General features: G+C 40.9%; 1 protein-coding gene across 2 annotated transcripts in view; it reads right to left on the bottom strand.

Moving 5' to 3' along the window:
• The window catches only part of UBE2G1 (ubiquitin conjugating enzyme E2 G1), a 28,846-nt gene that overhangs the window by 11,604 nt on the left and 1,273 nt on the right, over nt 1-15,969 (bottom strand). The window contains exon 2 of one of the 2 annotated variants that reach the window (XM_085315049.1): nt 1,864-1,966. In XM_085315049.1, coding sequence (XP_085171175.1) covers nt 1,864-1,966 — 103 coding nt within the window. Of the gene's footprint in view, nt 1-1,863; nt 1,967-15,969 lie in introns of those variants that run through there. The other variant, XM_085315056.1, reaches the window with a different exon arrangement.

Genomic DNA, 15,969 nt, shown 5'->3' with positions numbered 1-15,969 from the left:
ATTTGTCAATAGCTCTAAAGCAGTAGGTCCTTTTCTTGTAGTTTAAGAAAAAAGTTTCTTCCTTCCCTTAAAGGAGCAGATCTAGATAAAGCTACTGAGCTGTGTATGGCATATGCATTGTCAAATGATGTGGGGATCCAGGTATAAACACAGACCTGTAACTAGATACACATTAGTAACTAGTTAAAGTGCAGTTGTCCATCAAGAGATGTCAGTGACACTTTTAAGCAGCTTTCCCAATATACTGGTCCTAACAGAGCCATTCACCAAATCTAAAGTCTTTCTTAGGTAAATTCAGGAAAAAAAAAAAAAAAAAAAAAAAAAACACAGAATAAGGAATGAGCCTACAGGTAAAAAAAATGCTTATTCCCTGGTTAAGTTAGAATATTCTGTTCTACTGCCACAGTAAAATGGATGAGGAAGGAAGGATTCAGTAATACTATCTTGGAAAGCAGTAACTAAGGACTGGAACAGCAGACGGCTTCTTCCTAGGTAAAAAGCCTAAAAACAAGCTCAGAACCCTAGGATAAGGATTGGGGAGGGGTAGAGGGAGCGTAAAACCCAACAAGTAAATACAAAACACCACACACACACCTCCATACATGCTACTGCAATTCTTAGATACATGAGGAAAAGGCTCAGTTAGAAGCAGTATGTCTTTGCTGACAGTATAGAACAGCCATGAGAATATAATGGCTCACAACTAGACTGCTCCAAAGAGGTCACAGAAGTTGGAGATTTGTCTCATGAAAGACTTGAGGAGCACAACATAATGAGCTTGAGAAGCAAAGCATCTGATTACTGCATTTAAGCACTTACTTCAAAGCCTGCAAACAAAGGTTTACGACAACTTGATGTTGTAACTAGAACTGACCTCAGGTAAATGCCACTAGAAGGCTTTTTTTAATCAGTAATTTACTACTGGAACAGCTTAATGAAGGAGAGCAGTTCATCTGTAAGAGGCACACTTTAAACTGACCTCTTCCAGGCACAAAATCTTTCCCAGGAGCTAGTATCATAAAGAAGCTCTACAAGGAAGAGACAAATCACACTCAATTAGCTAAAGCCTTTGCCCACTCCCTATAAAGAAATAAATCACACTGCACGTACCACAGTGCTTCAGAAATATATAGCTGCATAAACACAGCCAACTAAGTCTGGGAAGAAAAGTAACTGTACAAACTTCATGGTTTTTATGTTAAAATTCCAATTAGAGATCCCAGTTCRTGGGAGCAAGAGAAGAGTTAGGATCTATTAAAGCTTTTTGAAGTCCACTGCAAAAGACTTCCCAACAATTCAACTTTGATCAACATTAACATACCCTTGGTCACATGGGAAAGCTCTCCTTCAGTGAGTTACCAATTATGGAGGATGACACGTCTTRAACTGATGGGACTTCAGGCTAATTCTATAGCCTGCTGCACCTTTACAACTACATCCCTCTATTGAGTATTTTCCTGTAATTGCCAGCACTAAGTTGGAATGGCTTAAATTTGTGCTAGTGGCTAACCGAGAACTTCACAGCACTAAGAGCATCAGTAAGAGCACAGCAGGCTGAGTACCTCTGCCTTAAAGGCACAGACAACAGAAGTTGCCTCTTAGCATACCCTATTCTCTCTTGTTTACAGCAGTACACTAAGRGATCTGGGTGGCATTTTTCCCAGAGCAGCAAAGTAGTTTAGAACTTCTACATACCAAATTCAGCTATTTACAGATACTTTACTAGCAACAGAATAACATTACCTAACTTAGTTACCTATAAACTGCTCAGCATGGAGACTTAGGTTAGCTTCTGCTCACTTAGACCAAACTAGAACTAGTAAATCAGTTTGCTTAAGTTTCTGTACAAGTAGCAGTACTTACTATAGTGTATCTGGAGGACCAATAATAAGGACTTCCCATCGATAAAGATCATTGTCATCTATTAAGCCCGCTGAAAAGCCTTCCACTGGATTTTTGTTGAGCTCTGTGTAGAAAAAAAATTTAAGAATGACTTTAGGTGTCTAAGATATGCATTTGCCATTTTTCTTCATGTCCCTACAGGCAGCCAAAAACAAAAACAAAACAAAAAAGCTCATGATTTGCAATGATTTGGTGCCTACTGACGGACTTATGGTCTGCATGAGTATCCTGAACTCCCTACTGCATACAACAGCATATTGTCAAAGTGGAGACACATGGGCTAACTCTAAAGCTATTTGCCAAGTACATCATGAACCAGAGGTCACTTGTCTCAGAAGGGCTGAAAAACGGAACTCAGGACCTGATGATGTGGGCTCCTGAACTAGCTACCGAGTGTCTTCAAGTTTAAAAAAAAAAAAAAAAAAAAACACACACAGATTTTCTACAATTAAAAATAAAAAAAACCCCACAGATTTTCTACAATTAAAAATAATATACTACAAGAACACTGAAGAATCAGATTAAAATAGAATTTATTTTAGCTCCGAGGGAARAAAAAAAAAAGAACAAAATCACACCATACTTTTAAACTAACATCCTGCTTCCTTTAAATATTTTCACATTCTAGAAATCAATCATTCGAGACATGTGCCCAGTGCATTTGGGGGATAATGATTCCATACGCTGAACTATTCAGAGGGAACCTATAAGGTGGCGATTCAAGAATGTACGAAAAGAAGCTAAGAGTTGTGGGGTTTTTCTTAAATTAAAAAATAGCTTTATCCACTAGTGATAAGCAACATAGGATTTTAACTTACCATAGGCTACTTTATACAGTTACTGACAGATAGAAACTATATCAGGAAACCACTGTGCAGAAGTCAGACCTAGATGCAGACTCCACCAAGCTTATTTGGAGCCTGCTCCAGCAAGAGAAGTAAGATTTGGAAATAAACAGATCAAATGAGTTCTGCCTAAAATTGAAGTCAGGAGAGAGACTAAGGTGCTGGGGCAGGGGGAGATGTCTTTTAACCAAGAGTTTCAAGTCAAAGAGAAGTTTAAATATCCTAATGATGCTAAATTGAAGTCCTCAATCTAATATTTAAACAGTACATATAAAGTCCTGATGAATCTTTGATATTTAGGATAGGAGTAGGGGAGAAGTTTTCTTCAATAGGTCATTTTTTTTCCAGTCTAAATCTTTTTTTTTTTTTTTTTTTTTTTTTTTTTTTTTTTTTTTTTTTTTTTTTTTTTTTTTTTTTTTTTTTAAGATTACTACTGCACTTATTTTAATTTGTCAGCTATTACACAGCCACAATTATTTAAAGATGGCAATGTATGCTTCCACATATACATTCCTTCTATACATTCTTTCTGCACAGACTGAATAGAATGAGCATAAAACACCACTACTGCTAGGCACTACATTTTAGAGGCCCTTAAAAGGTCTTTGGACACACCTCTTCAGTTCAGAAGAGGACTTCTTTATGAAAAAAGGCTACCATCAAGTCCAAACCGATTTGCCTGTGAGCTTGCRGGTAACATTGGTCAGTTAGGTTTTGAACCATTCAAAGCATGGTTCAAAGCAAGCTGCAAGAATCAGTTCAAGCCCTAAGCCTCTGAACCCAGAGAGGGGAGGATGGTGGGAGTCCTCACAAGGGACAGTCCTGAACAGGCRGATGACAGGAGTATTGATGTCACTTGGCCACTACCAACTCAGAGTCAAATGCATCAGCAATTAGCTCTTAACATATAATGCAGTGTTAAGAAGCAAGAATATTTTCTTAGAAGCTACTCAGTACTGGTTCACATTTCAACTGACAAAGTTGACTATTCACTCTCCAAGGTGTAGAGCAGAGAACAAACATTGGCCTAGATATATACATTTTTTTTTCTCCAAACAAGACAGTACCTGAAAGAACAGGTAATATCACAGGATATTTAACCAAGACACAAATTGCAAAAACAAGTAGTATTACGTGACTCCACTTCTGCTAAGCAGGCCAATTCTCTTCCCACCCTCCCACGAAACAGCATAAACTAGAGCAACAATTCTAGGTTTTGGTGAAAGGGACAGAGAATAGGTAACGGCATCACACGACACGAGAATTCAAGTTTGAAAGTAGCWACTGCTGGAGGGGCTACAGACCACTTCACATCCCTGGATCCTGTGCTTCACCAGCCCCTTGCCTACTTCCCTTCAGCAACAGATATGGAAAGCTCTACCACGCTCTACTTGAGTATATGCTGCTTTTTCATGTACAATTACATCTACGTTGTCTATTGCTTGTGCAAAAGAGGATTTCTGCCCTAACCTCTAAGTCATCTTCCTGTGATTACATTTGCTTTACAATAAAGCCACCATTTTCCTCTTTGCTACCCCCAATCAGTGAGTGTCCAGCATAACAACTACTGACACTGACAGAAAACATGCAAATTCTAGATTTAAGTACATCACCTTAAGATTTCCAAATTTGCACTTAAGCCTAATAAAATAAACAAATGACACTAAGCTCCCTCACTCCTATATCTCACAAGGGAAAAAAAAAAGTCTAAGCCAAGTTCTCCATGCAAACTGTTAAAATTCAAGCTGCTCTCAATTAGCTTCCGTACTGTTTACTAGTTATCACTTCTCAGTGATAAGACAATAAAACAGGCCTGTCAAAAAACTCAGATTCTGGAAAATTCAGCAAGCTTCTGTCTCCAGACACACCATACTATTCTGAAGCCCAATATGCACTTCTTTTGTGTGTTATTTCCATTTCTTTTTACATCTGCCTCAGCCTCAAAGTAAGAGCTCTTCCTTACCCTCCACTCCTTTTGGGCATTTTTCATGCCGTTGGTCCCAACGAAAGCCAACTCTCATTGTGACTCACGCTCAAGACCTTGCAGCGCTACATTGTAAAAGATCTTAAKAGAAAGAATAAGATTGCTGAATGCCAAATCCTGTAATGCAGAAAATCTGTAAACTGTATGGAGGGGACAGCCGTTGACAAAAATCTTCAGTTACAGCCCTTAGGGAAACGTGAGCGTCGCCAATAAACCAAATCACGGAGTTACTACTTTTACTGGAGATGGTATCATTCTCTGCTTAGAGAAAAGGATGGGTTTTAGTACTTTCTTTTCACAGTAGCAACAGTGGAAGCATAGCTCAAATAGTTACTGCTTACATAAACACTGCACCGTAAGATAAAACAATGCTTTAAGCTCAAAGTTACCCGTCCTGCAGCACGGATAGAAGTTCAAGCACCTTCTCCARCAGAATTACAGAGAATAAACCCCTGGAAAATTATATAGATAATCCAGATAACAGATTTCATTCAACGCTAAACTGAAGACTATATTTGGAGGTGGGGGAGCAGCAAAGCAACTCATTCAGGGAAGTTTTGCACTAGAATGTGAAAACAAACCCACCCTCAGCTGCTTTACCCTGGTTAGCTGTAAGCTGCTACTTGTTAAGACTTGTGAAAGTTGAGGCCTAGTTTGGGGGGGAAGGGGTGTTTTCTGGTTTTCTTTCCCCCTCCCCCCTTTTCATTTGTTTGCCCCTTTTTCCTCGTCTTTCTCCTGGATATAGCCAGTGCTGCACATCAGAAAGGTTAGCTAGTAGAAGTGCCCACCTCTTCATGAGTCTCAGGAATTAGTGAAACCTTTATCCAGCTCTAAGTACCAAAACCCCAAACAAATAGCGATGAAACTCTGTGGCAAGAAAGCAGCAGATGCCCCACGCTGGGTAGGGCCTGCTGCTAGGCAGACAGACTGCTCTGCCCACCGACCAGAGCCTCCAGCAGCACTGACACTGCAGTCAAGAAAACAGGCCACCTGCTCTTCATGTCTGTCATTTCCCACCAAGGAAAGCAGTTAACCACTTGCAGGCTGAGCAAGCGGCTTCCTGTGTGGACAAGCGTGGTTCATGAAGCAAAGGATCCAATCCCACCCACAAGGAGCGGGGAGGGGGAACAAGCCCTTAATGTGGGCCCTCTACAAAGCCCTCTGAGCAGCCAGCATATAAGTCTTAGAAAAGAAGAAGTCTCACACCTATGAAGAACCATATCCCTCAAAAAGTTACGTTTCAACTTCTACTTTGGAGGTTTGTTTAGCTAGAGATAATCCTGTATTTTTTGTAAAACAAGCCTGAGTATGTTGAAAAATTCCCACCATCTGTGCCCAAACTAAGTGCAACTTCCTTGCTACTATTTTGCAGCATGCACTGTGGTTTAATATTTAGACCAGTCTTCTCCGCATTTGAGGGTTTACGTAAGAGAAGTTTTTCTTCCCAGAAAAAAAAAAAAAGAAAAAAAGAAAAGAAATTCTTACATTTGTTCCAGAAGCAGTGTCAGGTAGAGTCCCGGGAGCTCAAGCTGACAGCACAAACCTGGGTAGGTGCCAAGTAGCAGCATACCAGGAAAAGAATCCGATGGYCTGCTTATATATTATTTAGACATTCAGTTCCTTTAACCCCACTGCTGAATCTATACCCGATTTGGGAGACATGGAAGACTACAGGCCCWTAATCCAACAAAGTTGTTTAAATCTAGAACAGACTTTAATAGCTAGCCTCCCACATAACCTGGCAGTGCAACAACACACTGCTTCTCTAGTGGTTTAGTTTCAGTAAACCAAAACTAAGTTACTGTTGCCTTAAACTTGAGCCAATACAGTGCCATGAGTTGCGCTTCCAGTTTTCAGTGTTCAGTTTACACCAAACTACCAACATTCCCACACTCACTAAAACTGCCTTTATATAAGCCAAGAGACTTTTACAAATCCAAAAGAAAAACAGCATCAACAAAAGTGACTAAGCAGAAGCAGCCCCATGGCTGCATGCAGCAGCTATGTACGGCATCTAAACTTTTCAGCTTGCCATTTCAGCCAGCCAGCCACTGCATATGAATACTTCAGAGTACTGTAACTTGTATTACAGAAGAAAGCTTTCAAAAAAAATATAAGCTTCTATAGTGTTTTTAGATAGCAGCCTCTTCATTAAGTTACATACAGGCTGGGGTTTGTGCAGTCAGTGGGCTAAGTTCAGAAAAATAAATGCAGTCTGAGCAGCCTAAGCCYTCAGTTAAGGCTACTGGAGAAGTCATTAGCTAGCTACCGGACAGCCAACTCCCAGAACCAGGCGGAAATGGGCCATACCAGAGGCTGAAGTCAAACAGGTTCGTCTCTTTCTTGGTCACCTTTTGAATGCCTCAGCACTAATCCAGAAGCTTCTGAGGTGTGCATACACTGCAAAATCATTATGTGAGATTCCTTTTTTGTACACCACGCTGCAACTTCCATATAGGTACATTACTTAACTGAGGTCAGTTATGACTTCCAGGACTTTCCCTTCTGTCTACATTCCGGTTCCAAATCTTTGATTCTAGAAGATTAGGGCTGGGTTACTGTTGAAGCAACATGATCTCCTTGCAAAGACATATTCCAAGAGCACTCCATATTATCTACTTTCATCATGTTCTGTCTTGCTCCACAAGCTCATTCAAGAAGTATTAGTTCAGCAAAAAGAGCAGATACGAAAGATGCACATTATTGGTAGCCACTGTGGCAGTGACAAGCAAGATAGCAATTAAGACGTGGAAAAGTCTTAGTCTTACAAATGCATTTCTAATTATTTGGGAGTCAGGCTGAAGAAGTAAACACAAATCTGTGTTGAAAAGGTCTCTATCAAACAGTTCAGYAGCTGCTCTAGATTTGGCCCTTCACTTTAGCCTAGTAACAAACTGATTTCTGATACTCTGCACATCACCCTCTGTGGATAACAGCAGCATTATGAAACTCTGCAAATCTACTTCTCCTCTCAGTTTAGAGGCTTGGGCGGGGGGGGGGTTGCACTATTAGTGTTAACAGAACAAATTGCTCACTGACATTTTCTCAATGCAGTGAAACACAGCTTAACACACTGCTGCATCGCCCTGCTTTGCTTGCTCTCTCCTCACTTAAACCAGTTCAGCCTTCCAGAGATTTGCATAGTGAATCAGGTTTTGGAGAGATGGAGGACAAGGTGGTCATTGTATTTATTAATCCAAATCARTTTTAGTAAAGTTCACAACTCAGCTCCACAAACAGCAGCACTAGTCCTAGTGAAGGGGCAGAAGCTGCTGGAACTGCCACAACAGGCCTGTAGATGAAGTCCATAGTTCAGAGAAACTTGAATGGATGGAGACTGGGGTTCTTTCACTACTGAAGCATCATATTATTCTAGATATGAGGTAAGAATCAAGTTTCCTGACTATATATATTCTGTATCTCATCATTTGCATAAGTTACGGCTTACCTAAAGATAGACAATCAAAAGCTGACTCTTACCATACCAGTTGGAAGCTTATGGGTCTTCAGAGTTGTCTCAGTTCTTAAGAAATTCCCCATAGTCCCTGAAGTCTACTGAGGCAGCCACTGACAGACATTATCAATGTTCCTTCAGGCACCTGTCTCARATTAAAGGTCTCAAAGCCAGATCTCTTATGTAAACTCATGATTAGGTCACAGACATCCATCTCTCTCTGACCCCACGACCCAGTTTACACAGCTCACAACCTGTTCCCAGACATCATCTAACCAGAGTCCTAAAGACTGGCAAGAAGAGGGATGACCCACCGAGACATGTTCTTTCTGTAGCTCTCTTCATACACAGATCTTCCAAGCATAGTCAAACCAGTCTTTCTGCAACACGTCACACAAGCATAAACACAAGGAAGGTCTCTTTTCCCTCTCCACCTATGTGCTTGCTATTACAGAAAAGTCTCTGCAAATCACAACAGCAGAGAGCTGCGCATCTACCAAGTCTGCAAGTCTTTTCTCAAGATGTTTCTTTCCTGTCTGAACTAGCACACACAGAACACTGGAAATTCAGATGTTTTCACCAGTACATTTTGTTATCCATAGATTTAAGATTTTGAAATACTTTTACTTCCAGACTTAAGACTTTCTCAGCAGTAAGCTCAGAACACGTTTTCATGTTAACATTAGTCACGTAATTTTGGTAGAAATAGAGAAATAAAACATTTCCTGAATTGCCTAGATTGCTCAAAACATGCTTTCTGTATCCTATCATGCCAGGACCTATCACAATTACACCACTTGATTTAAAAAGGAGATCTGTAAAAACATGCCAGTAAGGAAAGGGGGGAGGGAGGGAAGAAGGGGAGAGGTAAGAGAAAAGAAAGAACTAGGAGAGGCAAGAGAAGTACAGGAACCCTGATTGTAAGTCCATGCTTGAACGAAAGCAAGTCTCCCACTGGGTAACATTACCCAGAAAGCGATCTACAGCAGGAGGCCACAYTCCTCCATCACACTCAGTATAAGAGATGTGCTACCTTCTTTTTCGCCCTCAGGGTCTGATRAGTGTTTTTGTTGTTAACAAGAGTAAAGACAAGTGTTAGGCAGGTACATGACTCTGTCCATATTTGAGATGGTCAYAGTCTTTAGTTGACAGAAATCTATTCAGGATAAGTAGTTCCCTAGACTCCACTGATTATCTCATCCCAAAGCACATGTCAAAAACAGGTCAGAAGACTCACTCTCTGAAAGTGCTTATTTCTCTTACCTAAACATCTGTAGCTCCCTAGACTCCTTTTTATACCGCACACTGCTGGAATCTGACACAACTGTCAGCCTAGCTGTCAGTCATATGAATGTAGTTGAACCTACAGCTGTTCACAAACTACCAGTATCTTAAAGTTACAAAAAGAAAATCCCATCCAAGTATCTTCTGAGCAGCCAATAACAGGCATCAGTTATTAAACTTGACTCTTGAGCAGAATGAAGAGCTCTAGTACCTGTGCGTGGTTTATGTACAGGAATGGAATGGGATTCCAARACACCCACTAGAAAAATCTGTGTCACAAGACTAAGCCATAGGGAGGTGCTAGCATCTAAGGACTTTGTCAGCTCTCCCCATAACATGTATAAGTAGTTGTGCAAATCAGGGACACTTTTCTGGCTTGTTTTCTCTTGCTTGTAAGATCAGTATATGCAAACCAATCATTCATTCGAGCTACACTGTTATTTAGAACTGTTTTAAGTGACTCCTCACRACATCAACTGTTGTCTCATACTTGGTGCTGATCTAACCACAATGCCAACAAGTTTCACATACTAGATATTGTGATGAGTGCATGAAAATAGTTTTCCTCCAAGTGACAATTCACATTAAGGAAGACTGAGCTGCTCTTTCTATCATTCTAAACCAGATCAAGCACTGCTAACGTTCATGCCCAGGAGAGCACTATTTTCACGGAATCCTATTTCATTTAGATTGCTATACTTAGTGTTCTCACAGGATCTGGATATCTGATCTCTGTTCCAGCTGATCTGCCTTGGATCTGAGAAGAAGTAAATACGAATATTTACATTTGCAGAGTAGCCTAGAGCTCAGATCTACTAGATTCCTTAAATGAAAGCTATTGCCAAGACCAGTCTTCTGACAAATAACCATACACCACTGAAAACCTGAAGCACAACACAGTTGCAAAGTGGTAATMGCTTAGGTCTGCAACCTGAAGCATTGCCCAAGTTTTCTCTTTGCTGACCASATTCTTGGCTGGCACAAAAAGCAGGCAGGGCTTCAAGAGACACATGCTCTCACCTCTCATCCCAAATCACCCACTCTTCCTTTGCTCAGACTGAACTTTCTACATTCACTTTMGTATTTGATTAGTTCGTACTTTCAAAACGGCAGATGGGAGATGCCTTTCAGCTCCAGTTAAGTTTCAGTCTTTTTGATGGTGGGGGGGGGGAGGAGGAGGAGAAGGGGAGGAGGGATGGAAATCCATCCTACTCCATACCAGTACTTCCTGAAGTTTACTTCTGGAGAATATCCCGTGTGCTTAAAGATCACCAAAAACCCTAGCCTTCAAGGTAGCAAACAWCATCTAGATCAGAACAGAGGTTGCATTGAACACATTAGCAGAAGAAAATTTAGCAGAACACCTATGTATGTAAAAGTTGTTTGCCTAGAAAAGTTTGGATTCTCAAGCTGTTTAGGATAGTAAGGCTTGGGAAAAAGTAATCGGTATCTAACTTCAAAAGAGATCAACTATCCTATCTTAGCTGAATGTGTATGTAGTGTTTCAAGTCTCTTATGTAAAAGAAATCAGGAAGAGATACAGAAGAGTCAAGGCAAAAATCAGTTGCAATTACAATAGACAGTTTTATTTGAGGACTTTTAGTTCTACTTGATTCATCTCAAATCAGCTTCTTAGACTAGAGGGGGAAAAAACAACACTATGGCAAGTCAATCAATTTCTTGTTGTTTACATTTCTCTAGCAGATAGTTCTTTAACACTGAAGTTAAAATCACTAGCAACAGAAACATAACACAAAATGGTTTCATAGAATTGGATGATTTAGTATCTCCAAATAGTGATCTTATCAATAAATCAGGAATTTGAGGAAAGTATTTTTGCACAGGCATTGATTTTACTTCATGCTTAATAGCACCTCCAGCAGTATTCCCCCATTCCAGCATTTTCTAGGAGAACAGAATAATCATTTTGCTGTCAGATCTGGATACGTCAGTACTTCAGTGTAGCTTACAACATGTAGCTTTGGGGGAGCAAAGAAGAAAAGAACTAGTTTTATAATCAGCTTCTTACCCAAGAAGTTAGTACACTAAGAGAACCAATTGGCTGTTACTATACCTAATCCCTTAAAGAGGTRAGCTTATAAAGTAGGTTTTTACTGGTGGGCAGCTCATCCTGTTCAAGCAAGTGGTCAAGTCATCAAGCCCCTCCACCTTATATTTAGCTTAACCTCACTTTCCAAAACTGCCAGCAGCCCTGAACTCTTGCTCTGGTGACTGCAGTCATAAATACTCTTTTCCTTCTGAAGGTTCAGATGTTTCAAATATTCCTGTTGCATGGATAACTAATGTGTGGATAGTGAAGATCACCACAAGTTGCATTCATTATGTTATTTGCAGCACAACAGAAATTCAGGCTGCTTGTACTGTTCAGGCTCTAGTCACTGCAACAAGGCACGTGTTTCAGCAACGATGTTATCTATAAACTCACTGTGAGCACGGTAGCTTTGATGCTTCTGTCAGCACATCCTCACAAGGAACAGAATTATCTTATCTGCTATAAGGAGTCCCTACACYGCAGGAGTGTTAAGGTAAGTGGTACACACAGGCTATATATCTAAGCATTCCAAAAAGCATCAGTGAGGATTGTTAAAGGTTATCTAAAAAATATCAGCAATTTCATTTCAAAAAGGCATTTAAGTTTGAGAAGTGCAGGACCTTGTAGTCTTCACAATTCAAGCTAATATAGAATTTGTTAGACAGACAGGTCTCTTCAAGGGAGCAAACAGAAGACCAGCATCAACTTAGTAATTCAGATCAGTGCCACTCAAGTTATTACCTTGTTCTAAGCCAGGAAATAGCCAGTACACAGTTGTAACCAAACACTTACACCACCAGCCAACCAAGGAGATACAGATATGCCATCTCCACTTCAATCCACAAAGTGATCTAATTCCATAGTTCCCTCAGAATTTATTATTCAAGTATTTTAAATGGAAATCCTATTTGATTGCCAGAAATTCAACTAGCTTAATGTTGTACTACAAGATTTTTTCACAGRAGGAAATAAGGATTATTAGAAAACTGTATTAAATACTTAATGTGACAGTGCAACCTGTTAATTTTTAACTAGAAAATTTTGCTTTGAAATAGGAGCTGTATACACTTTAGATAGAAATAATGCTGCATTTCTCATGTTTGAGAAAGGATGCCAAAAACCGTACTCGAGATACAGGAGTTGCCATGCCCTCGTTGGCCGAAGCTTTACTGTGTTGAAAACGGTCCGTTTTCAACACCCCGTGTTTATGTTAAAGAGAACTTGCACTTCTGGTTCCACTGTGCTCTACCAATTTAACTGCATCCTCTCCAGATGATTTTGCTGTATGAAGTAGACAAGTCTGCCTACTCTAACAAGTCTATGTCAGCACAGATTTGGCAGAAAGATGAAATAAAGCCATTTAGATAAATGCTGCCATCTGCAAAACCCTTGGGCTTGCTTGATAGATCTGGAGACCAGAAGGGTAGCTTTAAACTCTCAACTGCTTCTCTCAAAAGAAAAACATTCAGTTTTGGAGCTGTAGGGAAAATGCAGTTTACATCCCACACTTTTTTGCAAGGAAGAACAGGTGAGGGAGTGGCAGCCAGCCAGACACTCCACTGGTCTAGTGCTATGTTCACMCACCTGATGTAGACTTCTAAGTTTAGAGGCACCTCATTCTTATATTTTTTCTGTACATAACCCATCAAGGAAAAAAAGATGGGCTGCAACTTCAATTTTGTATTATTACCCGTTAATAACAAGGTGTTTTTCTCCTTCAAAGAAAAGGGGTTCACACGAGCAGATATRTACACTGCATTTTAACAGATTTCCAGGAACTGCTGGATCTTGCAATTAAGTTTGAGAAAAAGCAGCCATTTAGTTCTACCAACATCCATACACAAGACCTTCCCTTCAGCTGTCAGCCTGCACTCTAAGTACTAATGCTTAGACTGGCTTTGAGAGAGATCTCCACTCAGTAGTTCCTTTACACCCCCAAAAATAAGTAAATAAAAGAAACCTACCCAGTGTTCCAACTCCCTCAATTTGAGCTGCTCTTGTATCTAAAGGTGGGCAGGCACATTTAGATACAAGACAATTACTATATATCTCAGTGGTATAGGTCAATATTTCACTAACAAAGGCATTGAGGCTACTTGCTATTAAAAAAAAACTATGTTGAAGTTATGTTTTGAGACTGCCACTAAATATCCCCTCTCAGAGGATTATAATCTTCTGAGAACATACAACATGCTTGTCTTATTATGTAGTATCTGTGGGGCTGTGGTACCAGTTACCTGCTGAAGTTAAGTCAGCAGGTCTTCTTGTTCCAGAAGAGTGAGAAATCTGTCTTTTTAACACTTACTGGAGCAACTCGGGACTGTGCTGTCAAGTTTCCTTTGTTTTCTGATAAAACCCTCAGTTTTAAGTCTGACAACCAAGAAGGCCTTCTAGTTTGATCTCGTCTTTATTATTGTTAATTCTGGAAACTCCTCTAAAACCCCACACAACCTTCATTAAAGTGCTGCATATACGTATCCTCCCCATAATGCCTTTATTAAAAACCAAAGCATACAGGAGTCAAAACAGGTAACAGTTCTAGAAACTGCAGGTTTACCTTCTTTTCTTCCCTTGTCATTTTTCCCACCCTCCTAACATTAGAAATATCCATCTAGTATCTCCTCATCCATTAGAGAGTTGTTATACTCAACCGTTCCACCATATTCRGAGTTTTAGGTCCCCCTTACAACCTCCCTTCACTTCCAGATATCTTGCTCCAAGTCTAACAGCTCCAATTTCAGATCTCTTGTGCTTGAATAATGCTACTTCAGTGAACAAGTAATCCAAACCAATCTAAGCCAATTTAGATCACACAACTCATCTCCACCACCTGTTTATTGTCCTGCAAAACCCAACCAACTAGATACAACCAATGATTCACCATATTTGATATAATGCAAAAACTGCCTGTAGTGGGGCTGAAATATCAGCCCCATCAGGAGGGAGAATACCACAGTGTTGATTTTTGTTTTGAGGTAGAACAAGTATTGTGGGTGTAAACAAAACAGAGACTTTGGAGCAGCTCAGACTTGGAAGAAGACAGCCAGCAGTAGGGAAGGAAGATCAGACATCATGAAGCGCTGTCTCCGCACTGGAACTTCAAGTAGCCTGCCATCAGAAAAAGTAGTGTCAGAGTCTAGTTTCAGCTCAGTTCAGATGTTACCTAGGTTATTAAATATGGAAGAAACTGTTTTCCTTCTCAGGTTAGTAATTATTCCAGACAGGACTTCTGAAGAGTTCAAGACACCCACCACACTGAATTGTGCACTTTCGCAATCACTTTTAATATGGCTTCAGATTTTTTATCCACATAGGAAGATACCAACAGGATTAACATTACTTAGAATAGAAARCCCCACAAAATGGTTGTACATTACATGCGAAAGGTTGCAGTTGAGTCAGCACAGTTGAATCAGTATCAGCAAGAGAGGCAACTGGAAAAGCTTACCACTTTTTACTACTGCATATAAAATCTTCAGAAGGGAGTGAGCAGGAAGATTTGGGGGTTAACTTCTACGAACCTAACATAATCTACAAGTCCATCTAAGTATCCAACCACCATACACCATCTTAAGACCTCAAAAGAGAAAGAGGTAGAGGGGGAGGGGAAGAGAACAACAACAAGCACTACTATACAACAGAAGCTGACAGCTAACCCTCACTTTTGGAAAAAAACAATCCTAGTAACTAGGAACAAACAGCTGAGGAATTATATTAAGTTACCAAACACTCGTTTTTACCAGCCTAGAGAGCAACTGTTCTACGCTACTTCCCCCATAAAGAGATCACTTATAAGGGAGTGAAGCTTCGCATCAAACACGGTCCAGCGCTCCTGCAAGTCTACTGCTGCTAGCATATGTCAACACGCAGGCACCCCACAGCACGCAGACAGCAACTTCTGTGGTTACTATGGCAGTAAGAGGTGTGCTCATGTTTAGGAGCGCAGTCACAGTAAGTATGATAAGCCTCAAGTTTTTTTTATTATTATTATTTATTTTTTTTAAAGGAATGTCACCTTAGAGGGGATAGAAGAATTTCCACGCTGTAATTGGCTGCGTTTAAGCTGTGAACTTACTGTCAGCAAGTTCGGCCAGGAGATGCGTTTGCTYGCATCTCCAGCGCTACGGCCCAGCGGGCCGGGCCGGGGCCGGAGGTCTGCCCCCTCCCCGCGAGCGGGGCGCGCTGCTCCCCCCATCCCACCGCGGACCGCGCTACCGCCGCCCGGGCCAAACGCCTCCGCCAGGAGCTCCGCGGCCGCGCCGTGACCGCGGCCCTTCGCACGGCCGCTCAAACTTCAGCCCCGGCCGCGCTGGCCTGACTTTAGGTACACCTAGCACACATTGCCTTATCTGGGTATGGAGCAATTTCCACGCCGGGGACAAAAAAGGCAATCGGATTCGCCCGGGGGCCAGCCCCGGCGGCGCGGCGCGGCGCGGAGGGGGCGGCC

Source organism: Rhea americana, unplaced genomic scaffold, assembly GCF_003343005.1.
Source record: "Rhea americana isolate MKP2758 unplaced genomic scaffold, rheAme1 scaffold_111, whole genome shotgun sequence".
NCBI lineage: Eukaryota > Metazoa > Chordata > Aves > Rheiformes > Rheidae > Rhea > Rhea americana.
Note: the sequence above shows the minus strand (reverse complement) of the source record. Positions and strands in the feature narration are given on the sequence as shown.